This window comes from Marmota flaviventris, chromosome 18 (genome assembly GCF_047511675.1).
Source record: "Marmota flaviventris isolate mMarFla1 chromosome 18, mMarFla1.hap1, whole genome shotgun sequence".
NCBI lineage: Eukaryota > Metazoa > Chordata > Mammalia > Rodentia > Sciuridae > Marmota > Marmota flaviventris.
Genome location: NC_092515.1, coordinates 50380215 through 50395534, shown reverse-complemented (window position 1 = coordinate 50395534; position 15320 = coordinate 50380215). Strand labels below are relative to the sequence as shown.

Sequence of the window (15320 nt, the reverse complement as noted above, 5' to 3'; positions counted from 1 at the left end):
GCAGTGCTAGAAATAGAGATACATATGGCAGAGGGACACACATGGCATACAGTCCCTGCCCTCCAGAAGTTTACAATCTAATGTCACATATAATATACATATGAAACTGTTGAGAAACAAAACAAAGCCATAGCACATGCCTGGTCTTCCTGTTTTTAATCTCTCCCTCATGTGATCCATCCCACGCACTACTTCATACTATCAAAACATTGCACTCTAAATGTCACTCTACACTCTCCCTGTTTAAAAACCCTTGGTAACTTCTGACGGTCCACAGAATGAAGTCTGAACTTGGTCTCATGTTCAGACCTCCCCAATGTAAACATCTCTAACTTCATGTCCTCTGACTTCTGGACAAAAGAAGCTTCTGCTTTATGAAAAGTCTCCTTATCCTCTGAATACATCATGTGCATTCCTTCTTGTATCTTTACTCACATCATTCTCCCTACCCAATTTTCCCTTTCTCTTTTTCAACCTATTTTCTCCCTCTAAGGCCCAGTTTAAGTTCATGGTCTAGGGCCTCCTTGCTATTTTAGTCAACAGAATTCTCTTAACATCCCTTCTCTTAACTTGTATAGTACTTATGGTATACAGCATCCCTATTTGGTATTTAACCTATACTAATGTTGTATTTTTATATTATGTGTATATGTATAAGAGGCTACATTACAGTTTATTTTGTTTTACAGTCCTAACATCTATATCCTATAACTATTTATTAATGTTAATGCTAAGGATAAATCAAACACATATACCCCAAGTAAGTTTCTAACATCTCATCCACTAACCTGACATATTTTTAAAAAAATGTTTTTGTAGTTGTGGATGAACAGTATGACTTTATTTTATTTTTTATTTTAATGTAGTGCTGAGGATCAAACCCAGTGCTTCACACATGCTAGGTAATCACTCTGCCACTGAGCTACAGCCCCAGTCCATGACATATTTTAAATCCACATATCCAAAACCTTTAACCCTTTCTTAACTAATTAGTGTGAGCTGCTCTTCCTAAATTCAGATTACTCTTTCATTCCCTCCTTCAACATCCCAAGATTCTGGAATACAAAGCCCAATACTCACAGTGAACTTTATTTGGATTTGTCTGTTTCCGACGGGACATGTTTCCCTAATCCAAGAGCTCTGGCCTTTCCCAGTTTCACGACTGGATATATTACTTCCTCTTTGCCAGCTGCTAAGCTATAATAAAAAAGGATATTGTTAGCACATGTCATCTTTGTTTTCAAAAAATATACAAAATTAAAAGACAAAAAGACTTTTAAAAGTAATTCCTAAGCATATAAAGCTCACCCATCACAATAAATAATTGAACTAATCAAAGAGAGAAGTGAATAAATTTCTACCATAATATCAAGGTCCACCATAATGTCAAGGTCCAAGAAATTTAAGAGGAGATTCCCTCAGATGACTTAGAGAATTTTACTCTAAATCCATCTGTGGAATTCAGAATCCTGTTAAGTGATCATGATCATAGGAGAGAAAAGGATGCAAAATTCAGGCAAAAAGGTTAGGGAAGTATTGTAAGCTCAAAAGGATAAGTCCTATGGATGTGAAAGGAAGCAAAAGAAGCCAGAGTGTGGCAGCTCATTTGTCACATGCCCACTGGAAGTCAAGTCCTGCAATCTGCATGAATGGGAGCCTCTAGACTTTTTTTTTTTTTTTTAAATTTATCTTGCAAGCCGGGTGTGGTGGTGCACACCTGTAATCCAGCAGCTCAGGAGTCTGAGACAGGAGAATCGAGAGTTCGAAGCCAGCCTCAGCAATGACAAAGCATTAAGCAACTCAGTGAGACCCTGTCTCTAAATAAAATACAAAACAGGGCTGGGGATGTGACTTAGTGATTGAGTGCCCCGAGCTCAATCCCTGGTACCCCCCACCCCCCAAAAGAGAAGTTATCTTGCCTAGAGGTAACAAAAGCATCATATCCCTGTGAGACAAAAAAGTCTCAATGAAAACAACATGAGAAAAAGAGCCTCTATTTAGTGATACAGGACAGTGCTGAGCACCATGGATGACAAGACACTAAAGCAAATCAAACTTCCAATGCTAAAGACTGGCTCTCACCAGAAGAGCCAAATGCCACCCACATTGCTGAGTACTGATTCAATTTCCCAATGTGGAACCCAAACCTGGTCCTGCTCCCATATTCTGGAGAGGTGGGCAAAGCTAATAACCTTAGAGCCTTTTTTCAATTTCCGCTCTGTGTAGCAGAGACCAGTGGGAGGAACACAGAAAAGCTCCCTTGGTAAGAAGTGCTGCAAAGACATGCATCTGCCCTGCTTATATGGAAAGGGACAGATACTTAATTCAGGAAGATCCTGGTTTACTACAAGAAAGACTGGCCCAGTATATGCATTGTAGAGAATCTAAATGGATTAGTAGCAGAAGCTATGACATTTTCTCTGAAAGAGTGAATAAATGATATTTTAAAAAATTATCTTTCCTACCAAAGACACAAATATGGATCTGGTCACCCAAGTTTTCTTTTAGTGCCTGCCTTCTCAAATTGTACTCTTACATAAAAATATAGAATTGTACTTTATTGTCTTTAGAGGAATGATGAGAGACTACTACTAGCTGTCCTTAGCACTCCAGTTAATGAAGACCTGCCTCATGTTATGCCAACTAACTCTTCTACATAGTGAGAAAGGACCTCAAACCTGTAATCAGATCCTGCCTCCCCTTACCAAAAGAAAGAAACCGCAAATGGCAAAGACAGGCCTCCACAGGAAGTGGCAAAGGAAGCAGCTTTCAGGCAGTCTTCTATCATATCTGCATATCAAACACAGTTCTTTTTCAGACCTTTAATTAAAAAAAAAAAAAAGAAAAACTCCAAATGTATACAGTAAAAACCAATTATAATTATTTAGAGGGTAGTATGCTGATATCTACTACTAATAATATGTGTTCTCTAAGTTTTGTATATATCATTTCTAATCAAGTAGTTAGTTATTCATGGAAGCAATGAATGAATATCACTTCAGATATTTTCCTTTATGTCTCTGGAATCACAAAGAGGAGAGTTAAATGAAATGCAGGTTGTCTGTTAATCTTTCTAAAATAGATGCCTGTATTGTATAAACAAAAAAATGGAATCTTGACTAATCTATATTTTCTCCCCCATCAAGATCAGAAATTGAAATTGAGATAAAGGTAATAAGGTCTCTTCTGAAGGAATGCCAAATAAATTGAATCTGGCTCAATTTAGATAATCTTGGCAAGACAACAGTTCAATACAAAAGCTACAAGGTGCAAGAGATGAGCATCTGCATATTTAAATAGTGTCCATTGCCTCTCACAGTCCTCCTAGTGGCCTAATGGGGAACTGACCAGATGGTACCCCATGGGACTTCACACCTGAGGGATGGAGGGAAAATAAGCAAATGCTCTCCCCTCTCATAAAACAAAACAAAGCTACAATAACAAAAACATCCACCAAAAAAGTTCTGTAGGGTCATGGACTCTTGAAAATAAATATGGAAATAAATAAACGGCACTGAAAGGACACTCCTGACCACAAAGCAAGATCTCAGAGGTTAGGCAAGTGTTTTATAGGAGGTAAAAACTAATAAAAACCCATGGACAGATTACTCTAAAGGTCATTCATTGCGTTTTACATCCAGCTGTGCCTCAATTTCCAAGCCCCAATCTGAAACTAAATCCAAAACATAAATGGAGAGCTGCCAGAACATCTTCATCAAGGAAACTGGAATGGGAAGAAAGATAAACCGAGGTTCAGGTCTACAAGGGATTCTATTTTAAAAGGAGAGCAGCTTTTATCCTCTTTAGAGCGACTTTGTGTCTTCCGGAGGGTGCGACAGCTCCCCTTATCACGGTCTCTGCTCTCCCACAGGTGTTAGATTGCAGTTTCCAGGGCACACCACAGATTTAACAAGGGAGTGGGTACGGATGCAATGCCAGTCTTAAGAAAAGAGGGTGCACTCCCACCTCCTGCTCTGGTGCAGTTCCCACGGAGCAAAGTAAACTCGCCTGAATCCAAGTGACGTGTATCTGCCAAAAAGGAGAGGGCAAGAAAGCGGTTCACGCAGCTGCTTCGCTGTTCCCAGGTGCCCCACGGGTCGGATAAGGAGCGTGTGTATGATCAGCTGAGATATTCCCTACGGCTTTTTCAAGCATGAGCACAGGTAAATTTCCAGGAATTACAAACAAGAGCCAGAGGTCTTCTGAAGCGGCTCAGACAAACCCTCAGACAACACAGTCGGCTCCAAAATCTAAATTTAGAAGCTCTCTGCAAGACCGAGACTCCTGCACTAACACCCCCGGGTCGGCACTCCCACGCTATCCTCCCCTCCCCCAGCTCCACCCAAGCCTGTCAGACGCCGGGGCCGCCCTGGTTGTACCCGGCCGGAACGCGGCCTGGCACCCGCCGCAGGCTGACCGGGGGCCCTTGCAGGGAGGGCGGTGGCGCGGACGACCCCGCGCCGGGGACCGCTGAGGGACAGAAAGAGGAACTGCCGGGGTGCGGCCGCCGGGAGGGCTGCTGGACCAAGGGGAGGGGTGAGCCCTGCTCCTCCCGCCCCTCGGACCACAAGGAGCCCCCGACCCCCTCCCCAGACGCAGACAGACAAAAGGACAGACAGCCAGCGGCCCACAGTGGGCGAGGAGCCCCTGCATCTTCGGCCGGGCCCGAGGAAGGACGCGGGGGCCTCTTTACCCGGCGCGTCGGCGCTCGGCTGCGCTCAGGGTCCCTGGGCCCCGCCTCCGGACAGACGGACCGCCGGACAATGGGCCCCGGGCCGCAGCTCCGGCCAGCTGGGCCCGGGCTCTCCAGGACCCGGCCGCGGCGGGGCGAGGGCGGCTTCGAGCCGAACCGGTGGCGGGAGCCGAGGGGCGGCGCTGCAGACGGACAAAGCCAACGGCAGACAGACGGACGGAGGGGGAAAAAGATGGCGACGCGGGTGGCGGGAGCGCGCTGCTCGCGCACCCTCAGGGAGTGGAGCGCGTGCACGAGTCTCACCTCTCCCCCTCCCCCCTGCTCCAGCCTTGGCCCCCTCCCCGCTCTTCACGCGCGTGCCTGGCGCTGTGGGCGGGGCTTGAGGAAGAGGGGGTCCAGGGAGGCGGGACTTAAGGAAGCATCCAATCACTGACGTTTAAGAGGGGCCTCCCTACATCCTCGAGACCACCCAGCCTCACACCCTCCTCGGTCTTTCTCAGGTGCTCGCAGCAGGGCATGTGAACTCCACCCTGACTATCTGCTCTGATCCTGGTTTCCTACCTCACCATCGAGCTCAGCCACAAAACCCACATCCCCCAACCACAGCTCCACCGCAGGCTACACCTCCCCTTGGCCCAACCTTAACAACGCTCCCCATCGCAAACCTCTTCACCGCCCCACACCTCACCGTATCTTCAAACCCCAAGGCATTCAGTGTAATCGAGACAGTGGGGCCACAGCCTCTGTGGGCGGGGCTAAATTCAGCTGTCAGAACCTCAAACTGGAAAAATGCTTATATTTCTTTTGGACATTAATGTCTGCAACATGATAGTGGACTAATAAAATAGCAGAGTTGTAGGCCCAGGGACAGGGTAACTTGTGATCACCGGTGCCACTTAAGGGACATTTGGGGCGATTTAGAGCAGTCCTAACTCACTTCCTAATAAAACACCTCCTCCTGTCATAGTCCCCTTCTCCACCTTTTCCCGGTTGCCTTCCCTTTCTCTCATTCTGACTTCCTGTAGAATGCCCTACCCTGCCTCTGACATGCCTGCTTAGAGAAGTAGGGAATGCAGTGGAAAGAAGATGAGATCTGGCAGAAGATACAGCGTTTAGTCCCAGCTTTGCCACTGACCGGTTTGATGACTTTGGGCAAGTCACTTCCCTATTCTGAGTCTCTGCTTCCTAAGATGTAAAATGGATAATAATATTAGAATTCCCGGCCTCTATTCCCATGTTGCGCTGGTTAGGTAAAATGAATTTCTGAAAGTATTTTGTAACTATTTCTTGTGATTACTGACCACATACAGGCAGAACTGATGAGGATGCTGATGCTTGCTGATACAATGACAAGTCTTGGTATTCCCATAAAGCGGTCTTGCAAGATGTCCTTCCCTCAAATCTCAATAAGATGATATCATTGTCTGAAGTTTGTATTTATTGTGATAGATTGGCTGTATTGGAGGATCTTGGTCCTTCACAATTTTGTGGTAAATAGCTCATTCATTCATTCAGTCATTTATTTATTGTGAATTAAATAATTTATTATATTTGGATAGGGATTTTTGTTTAATGTCAGTGAAGGAAAATTTTAATTTCATATAAAAATCTAATTTCCACATAGCCAGAAAAGGAAATATTCTCACCCAACCAGTAAGCTTTTTAGTGTTTTATGTAAGAATGCAAGCTGAAATAAACATTAGTTTTTATACTACAGAGTAATTCTTGATCAGTTTAGATTGAGAAATGCAAACATGGCTTTATTATGTCACTTTGAAGTTGACTTAGTTGATATTTTCAACAGGAAAGTAGTTTAGAGGTAAAATTTGCTTCCAATGAAGTCTCTTGCATTCATTATTAAGTTATAGTGTAAGGCTGGGCAGCATGGGCTGGGGATGCAGCAAAGTGATTGAGCACCTGCTTAGCACATTTGAGGCCTGGTTTCAATGCCCAGCACTGATGGTGGTAGGAAAGCTGGGCAGCTTATTCTGGCTTCTGATAAAAATCATATCATGATAATAATATTCTTATAATCTTCCTGTACTCTAACAGTGTCCCTGAGGTGTTGTGATTCAGGATTATGATCAAATAATGAAAAATAAATTAAAGAAGGAATTAGTTTATTTCTCTTCTGCTCTCACCTAAACTTGTTCTAGATCTAGAAGACTTTTTAATTAATCATGGATTTTTTTCCAAGTGGCTTTTATCTCTGTTTTCCCATCTACTCATAGAGTTGTGCTATTATTTTGCCACTTCAATTATATTACCTTCCCCTTGAAATATCTTCTTAATCCATTTTTCCATTATTTGGACAAAATACCTGAGAAAAACCAACCTAAAGGAAGAAAGGATTATTACTAAATTGAAACCAGGGTTTCAAGCATTCTAAGCACATGCTCTACCACTGAGCTACACCCCAGCCCTGAAATTCATTTTATATTTATTGGCTCCTGCAATGACTTTGTTAGGATATTATATTACAACAACAATGATAGGAAAATTTTAAAAGAACTTTTTTTTTTTTTTTTTTGTAGAACTGGTGATTGAACCAGAGCAGGAAGAGCACTCTACCACTGAGCTACATCCCCAGCTCTTTTTCTTTTTTGTTATTTCGAGGCAGAATCTTACTAAATTGACCAAACTGGCCTTGAAAATTGTGATCCTCCTGCCAAAGTCTCTGAGTTGCTGGGATTACAGGCATGCACCATCCCACCTGGCTCAAGAACCTCATTTAAAAAAATTATTAAGCTTTAATTCCCATGCCACAAAACTCACCCTTTTAAAGTATACAATTCAGTAGTTTTTAGTGAATTTGCAGGGTTGTGTAATGTCACTGTATTAGTCAGCCTTCTGTCACTTTGATAAAATACCTGAGGAAAAACAACCTAAAGTAGGAAAGGATTATTTTGGCTCATGGCTTCAGAGTTTATTCCTGGTTGCATGGCTTCCTTACTTTGGATTGTGGTAAGGCAGAACATCATAGCAGAAAGGTGTTGTGGAGCAAAGATGCTCATTCATGGTGGCCAGGAAAGAAAAAGAGAGGAAAAAGTGGCCAGGGTCCCAATATCCCCTTCCAGGAAACACCCCAATAAACCAACCTCTTTCCACTACACCACACATAATAAAGGTTCCATCACCTCCCAATAACTCCACATGTTGAGAAACAAACCTTTAACATTTGAACTTTGGGGAACTTAAGATCCAAACCATAACAGCTGGCATTGTCAAATTCAATAACATTTTATCATCCCAAAAAGAAACCCCATACCATTAGTAGTAAGTTCCCATTCTTCCTTCCCCCCAGCTCCTAGCAACCACTAATCTGCTTTCTATCTTTCTAGATTTGCCTATCCTGGACATTTCATATAAATGGGATCATATGATATGGAACCTTTTGTGTCTGGCTTCTTAGTTTGCTTAATATAATGTTTTCAAGGTTCATCCACACTGAAGCATATATCAAAACTTTATTCCTTTATGGCTGAATAATATTCCATTATATGATACACCACATTTTATTTATCCTTCTTCAGTGATGGATATTTGGCTTGGTTCCATATCTTGGCTATTATGAATAATCCACTATGAACGTGTGTACAATTTTTGTGTGAACACAGTTTTTCAATTCTGTTGAGTGTACTCACATACTTAGGAGTAGAATTGAGGTCATATGGTAATCTATGTTTAGGATTTTTGAGAATTGCTAAACTGTTTTCCAAAGTGGCTATACTATTTTATAGTCTACCAGAAATGTATGACAGTTTCAATTTCTCCACAATTTTTTGTTTTCTTTTTCATTATAATCATTAAAGTAGATGTAAAGTCATATATAATTGTACTTTTGAATTTCCCTAATGATTGAGGATGTTGTACATAATTCCAAGTGTTTATTATTGGCCATTTGAGAATGTCTATTCAAATCTTTGCCCATTTAAAATTTGGATCATTTATCTTTTATTATTGTGTTATAATGGTCTGTATATATCTTGAATACTTGATCCTCATCAGATATGTGGTTTGCAAAAATTTTCTTTCATTGTATGCACTGTCTTTTCATTTTCTTGATAATGTCCTTTGAAGAACCAAAGGTTTTTTATTTAAAAAATTAATTTGTTCAATTTACCTTTTCTTTGGTTGTTTGTGATTTCAGTGTTATATCTAAAAAACTATCATGAAATTTACACCAGTGATTTTTTCCTATTAACTTTACAATTTATTTCTTACATTTAAATCTTTGATCCATTTTGAGTTAGTTTTCCTATATGGTATGAGATAGGGGTGTTCATTTTCATTCTTTTGCATGTGGTTATCTGGCTTTCTCAACACCATTTGCTAAAAAGACTCTTTTCCCTATTGAATTCTCTTGATAGCCTTGTTTAAAATCAATTGGCCATAATGTATGGGGTTTATTTCTAGACTCTCAATTATATTCTGTTGATCCCTATGTCTGTTCTTATGCTAGTATAATACAATCTTGATAAGAATCTCATATTTTAAAGGACATAGTTTACTTTTTTGAGTTTATATTTAAAATCTAGAACTACCAGTTTTGTTTTGGTACCAGAGGTTGAATCCAGGAGCACTTAACCACAGAGCAACATCCCCAGCCCGTTTTTTATTTTGAGGCAGGGTCTCACTAAACTGCTAAGGGCTTCCCTAAGCTGCTGAGGCTGGTTTTGAACTTGCAATCCTCCTACCTCAGCCTCTCAAGCCACTGGGATTACAGGTGTACACCACCACAACCAGTTTAGAACTACCAGTTTTATTCCTTCGAATGCATTTGAGGAAAAATTAAGGGTTTTAGGATTATTAAAATGATGATAAATGTCATGAAAACAATTGTACTTGAGAACTCTTTTTTTAAAATTTATATATGAACTCCAAAATAAAGTAGTAACTGTAATTTAATGCATTTTCTTTTCATTTATTAATAAATTCAATATAAACGGGCTGTGGCTATGGCTCAGTGGTAGAGCACTTGCCTAGCATGAGTGAGGCAATGGGTTTGATCCTCAATACCACATAAAAATAAACAAATAAAATAAAGGCATTCCGTCCATTTTATAAAAATTAAAAAATAAATAAACAAATTCAATATAAACAAACTGAAAGTAAATAAAAGATGCAAATTATTATGGTAATAGGGATATATAAACTATATATGATATCATGTCATAAAATCTGGGTTCAAGGTCTAATCTGTATTACTCAGCCATAAAAAGAACGATTTTATGACTTTTTCCCATAAAAGGATGGATCTGGAGACTATCATGTTAAGTGAAAGAAGCCAATTCCAAAAAACCAAAGTCTGAATTTTCTCTCTGATATGCAGATGCTAACACATAATAAAGGGGGTGAAAGAAAAAATAGAAGTTCAGTGGATTAGACAAAGGGGAATGAAGAGAAGGGAGTGGGGAAGGGAATAGGAAAAACAGTGGAATGAATTGGACACAACTTTCCTATGTTTATATATGAATATAACACCACTGAAACTCCACATCATGTATAGGATCCTAATTAGAATAAATTATACTTGGGGCTGGGGCTGTAGCTCAGTGGTAAAGCTCTTGCCTCACATGTGTGAGGCACTGGGTTCTATCCTCCCACTACATAAAAATAAAGATACTACGTGTCCATCTACAACAAAAAAAAATTTAAAAAATAAGTTACACTCCACATATGTATAAAATGTCAAAATGTACTCTATTGTTATATACATCTAAAAAGAACAAATAATTTTTTTTTTATAAATGTATCTGTTTTTTTTTTATTTATTTTATTTTTTTAGTTATCGGCAGACACAACATCTTTGTATGACACAACATCTTTGTTTGTATGTGGTGCTGAGGATCGAACCCGGGCCGCACGCATGCCAGGCCAGTGCGCTACCGCTTGAGCCACATCCCCAGCCCAAGAACAAATAATTTTTTAAATTAAAATCTAATCTCAATGTTTATTGCTATTGGTCTTAGATTGGTTACTTCATGGATCTTAGATTCACTTTTCTCCTCTATAAACTGATAAAGAATCCAAGTGTGGTGGCATAGGCCAGCTACTTGGGAAGTTGAGGCAGGATGACCACAAGTTCAAGGCCAGCCTGAGCAACTTAGTAAAAAATCTTGTCTCAAAAAAAAAATCCAACTTTTTTTTTTTGTACCAGGGATTGAACCTAGGGGTGCTTAACCCAAGCCACATCCCCAGCCCTTTTATTTTTTATTTTGAGACAAGGTCTTGCTCAGTTGCTTAAAGCTTCACTAAATTACAGAGGCTGGCTCTGAACTTCCCATCCTCCTGCCTCAACCTCCCAAGCCGCTGGGATTACAGGTGTGCACCACCATGCCCAGCTACTTTTTTTTTTTTTTAATTAAAAATGGGCTGGATAGAGTAAAGAAAAGGGGCCAGGAGGAGGGAGCAACAGAGAGAAAGGGGGAAATTATGTGCACTTACAAATATTTAACAACAAAATTACCACTATTATGTATAATTATAATGAACCAATAAAATATGGAAAAAAAGACAAAATGAAACAACAAACATAATAAAAATAAAAGGGCTAGGTATGGGGTGGGGGTGTAGCTCAGGGATAGAGCACTACCTAGTATGAGGGAGGCCCTGGATTCAATCCCCAGATGGGGGAAAAAAAACTAAAACAATAAAAAAGATTTCTGACTACTGATGCTTCATAGACATGTCATGAGCCTCAAATTGAGGTAAGTGCTTTTGTGAACTGAAAATTGTCACAGAAATGTTTACCATTTGTATTCAGCCATAATTAGTAATATTGATGTTCTCTGAAGAATTGTTCCTGAGGTGCTCTAAAAGTGATCTTGATTTTTCTCCTAGGCTCTAGGAAGACATCCAGAGTGGTTCCTATTCCATGTTAACTTCTTTAGTCTAAGAGCTGAGACTTTCCCCTTTCTAAAGATTAGTAGTTAAAGCAAGCACATCTCTATGGCCATCATTCTTCCCTTTTTTACACAATGGGTAGCACTTTTTATTTACCTTTTCTGTAAAGGGTCAGATAGAAAATATTGTGGGCAACATAAGTCACTGTCATGTGCTCCTCACCATACCTCTTTTTCCCAACCCTTTAGTAAATGTAAAAGCCATTCTTAGCTGTATAAAAACAGGCCTGATCCTCAACACCACATAAAAATGAAATAAAGATATTGAGTCCACCTGCAACTAAAAAATAAATACTAAAAAAAATGAGAGAGACCTGATTGATTTTGGCCTACAGGCCTATCACTGGGAGACTCTTATTCTATGCGGTTCAAATGTTATACCAGATTTTAGTTATAGCCACTAGTTATAGTGATTTACATAAAAGAATACATGATCAATTAACTAAAGATATTATGTATTAATATTTGTCCTAACAACAGAATAGGATTTTCAAGTGAAACAATGTGAGTCATTTGTAGCTTTTGAATAAAACTGGTTTGTTCAGCCAGGTACAAAGATATTTTCCTTGCCCCACACTCCCAGAAAGTGTTTGACTAACACTGGCTGGTTGGGGTATAATTGATAGTTGATATATTACAGTATCTGAATAATTAGGTGGATTTTGCTAAAACCCAGGACACAGGGGATGATTGTTGAATCCAAACAATTGCTGAGTAGGACGCAATTGTTCTAAATGAATCATGTCACTAAACTGGGGTTTAATGACATTTAAGCTCCTCTTTACTTTCATTGTTTGAACAAGGTTTCTATGTCAAGAATCCCAAAAGTTATCTTAGTACATTCTACTACTGAGGGTATGGGGAAATAGAAACTCTCATATTTTAGTGTTAGTGGTAAACTGATACATCTTTTTTTTTGAAAGCTAAATAGACTATCTATTAAAATGAAAAATGTACCTACTTTTGACTCAGTTCTGTTTCTGGGAATTTTACTCAAAAAGTACAATTAATGCTGGCAAATATCTACCCACAGCAGCATTGTTCAGAGAGGCAAAATATTGGAAACAATCTAAATACCTATCACTAGAGCTCCACCTAAAATATATGGCACAGTATACCATGGATTATTCTGTAGTCCTTTAGAAGAATGAGAATTACTGATAAGTATTGATGTGGAACAAGATTATCTATCTACACCCACCCCCCTCCCCCTCCCCGCACCCCCACCTCCCCCTTCCCCCTCCCCCCCATATATAATTTTTTTTTGTGGTCGTGTTAGGGATTGAACCCAAGCAAGCACTTTAACACTGATCTACACCCCCAGCCATACACACAGACCCAAGCAAATTATAGTATGTATAAAAAAGGGGTGGGGGCAGGAGCAGTGGTGCATGCCTGTAATCCCAGTGGTTTGGGAGGCCGAGACAGGAGGATCTTGAATTTAAAGCCAGCCTCAGCAAAAGCAAGGCACTAAGCAGTTCAGTGATATCCTGTCTCTAAATAAAATACAAAATAGGGCTGGGGATGTGGCTTAGTGCCCCTGAGTTAAATCCCTGGTACCAAAAAAAAAAAAAAAAAGCTATGGTGGTGCACACCTGTAATCCCAGCAACTTGGAGGCTGAGGCAGGAGGATTACCAAGTTAGAAGTCAGCCTCAGTAACTTACTGATACTCTGTCTCAAAAAATAAAAAGGGCTGGGGGATGTGGCTCAGTGGTAAAATAACCCTGGGTTCAATCCCTAAGACCAGAAAAAGGCACACACACACACACAAAAAAAGTAAACAGATGGTTGTATATGCTGAGAATATCATTGGAAAGATATTAATAGTATTCAGTGCTAAGGATATAGCTCAGTTGGTAGAGTACTTGCCTCACATGTACAAGGCCCTAGGTTCAATTCCCAGCATCACCCCCCAAATAAAAAAGTATAGTGAAGATAGTGATAGCGTTCAGCATTATCTGTTGGACATTGTTCTAAGAGCTTTTCATAAATTAAAATACTCACAGCTTTATCAAGGTAAGTGATATTATTATCATCTTACAGATGAGGAAACCAAGGCATAGAGATGAAGTTTGTGCAAGAAACCAGCAATAGTAGTTACTCCACTTCTAGAAAGGGAAACTGTAAGACTAATGGTCAGAGGACAAAGACTTCTTTTATTTTTTTGATACCAGGGATTAAACACAGGGTTGGTTGTCTGGCCACTGAACCACACCTCCAGCACTTTTTTCTTTTTTTCTGAGGCAGGGTCTCTCTAACTGCTGAGGCTAGCTTTGAAATTTGAATCCTCTTGCCTTGGCCTCTGGAGCCATTGGAATTATAGACAAGCCAGGCCAAAGGCTTATGTTAACTGTATATCTTTTTCAGGTGTGTATGTGGTTTGCCATGCCAAAATTATGCATTACTTTAATTTTTTAAAATTTGTTTACTTATTTTTGGTACTGGGGATTGAACACAGGGCATCATTCATGGTAGGCAAATGCTGTACTATTGAGCTGCATCCCTAAATGGGTCAATTATCATCAGTTTTACTATAATTTTGCCCCTACATATATATTTCAAAATTTAAAAAGGTAATTTTCTTACAAAATAACAATTCTTAGGTTATTTGGCGTCACCTAGTAGCTAATTTCCCCAACTGTCTCAAAAACATCTTTTACAACTGATTTGTTTGAAGCTGTAGAGAAACAAGGTTCACAAATTACATTTGGTTGCTGTTTCTAGGTTCTTTAAAGGAACCAAATACTGTGTACTTTGAAGTCCAGGAACCCGTTTATATTTCTAAATGGTTATAAATACAAAATTTCTAAATTCAAGTAAACTTCTTAAGGTAACGCATAGCTCAGTACTTGTCCTAGGACCGCCCCAGGACAATTAAGCAGAATTTTGGTCTCCATAGATGCAGCGCCTTACAGCAGGGGGCAGGATTCCCACCTGGAAATTCTGAGCCCAGGAATTCCCTTCTAACACTAAGCTGAGAAATATTTTTCAAGTTAAAAACAAAACCAAACGAAAACGGTTCCTCTGAATACAGAGAAAAATAAGAGAACATGGTGCTGAGGAAGCATTAGTCAAGACGGAGACCAGAAAGAGCCTGGTTGAAAGGGTAATCAGATTTGGCTTAAAAATGGGAGAAGAGGGGCTGGGGCTCGGTGGCAGAGCGCTTGCCTAGCACGTGTGAGGCCTGGGTTCAACCTCAGCACCCCACAAAAATAAATAAAGGTATTGTGTCTATCTACAAATAAAAAAATTATTTAAAAAAAAATGGTAAAAGAACTAGCGTCCGCAGATGGAAACCGAGAGATGGAGAGAGGGATCTTTCAGACCCGGGTCGAAACCCGCCCGCCCCTTCACCAGGGGACAAAAACCGAGGCGCAGAGGAAACCCGCTGAGGACGAAAGGAGAGACGAGCGAAAGCTGCGAGCAAATCTCAACGAGGAACTCCGGGAGTTCTTCAGCAGGTTTTTCCAGAGGCTGAAACAACCCCGGATAAGAATAACCAGCACCGAGTGGGAGGACTACCTGCCACCGCCTACCTCACCGCGCCCAGGGCAAAACCCAGGGCGCGCCCCCCCAGCAGGTGACTCAGTTGGCGTCACGAGTGACACGTCACGATCAGGGACTCCGCCGCGGGAAGTAGTCCCCGGCCGCGCCGGCTCCGAAGGGATCCGAGGGTGGAAGTCCTCGGCGTGTGGGTCCAGGCAGCGGCCGGCGCGCAGCC

At 40.6% G+C, this 15320-nt stretch overlaps 1 protein-coding gene across 5 annotated transcripts in view; it reads right to left on the bottom strand.

The window, feature by feature from the left end:
* The window catches only part of Znf821 (zinc finger protein 821), a 30912-nt gene extending 15755 nt beyond the window's left edge, over nt 1-15157 (bottom strand). The window contains exons 1-4 of one of the 5 annotated variants that reach the window (XM_027933176.2): nt 4694-4937; nt 3967-4029; nt 2706-2820; nt 1081-1197 (exon numbers count right to left, since the gene is read on the bottom strand). In XM_027933176.2, the coding sequence (XP_027788977.1) occupies nt 1081-1120 (40 nt within the window). In that variant the 5' untranslated portion in view covers nt 1121-1197; nt 2706-2820; nt 3967-4029; nt 4694-4937. Of the gene's footprint in view, nt 1-1080; nt 1198-2705; nt 2821-3966; nt 4030-4693; nt 4938-15135 lie in introns of those variants that run through there. The other 4 variants (XM_071604709.1, XM_027933179.3, XM_027933178.2 and 1 more) reach the window with 4 other exon arrangements.
* Between the last annotated feature and the right edge of the window lie 163 nt (nt 15158-15320).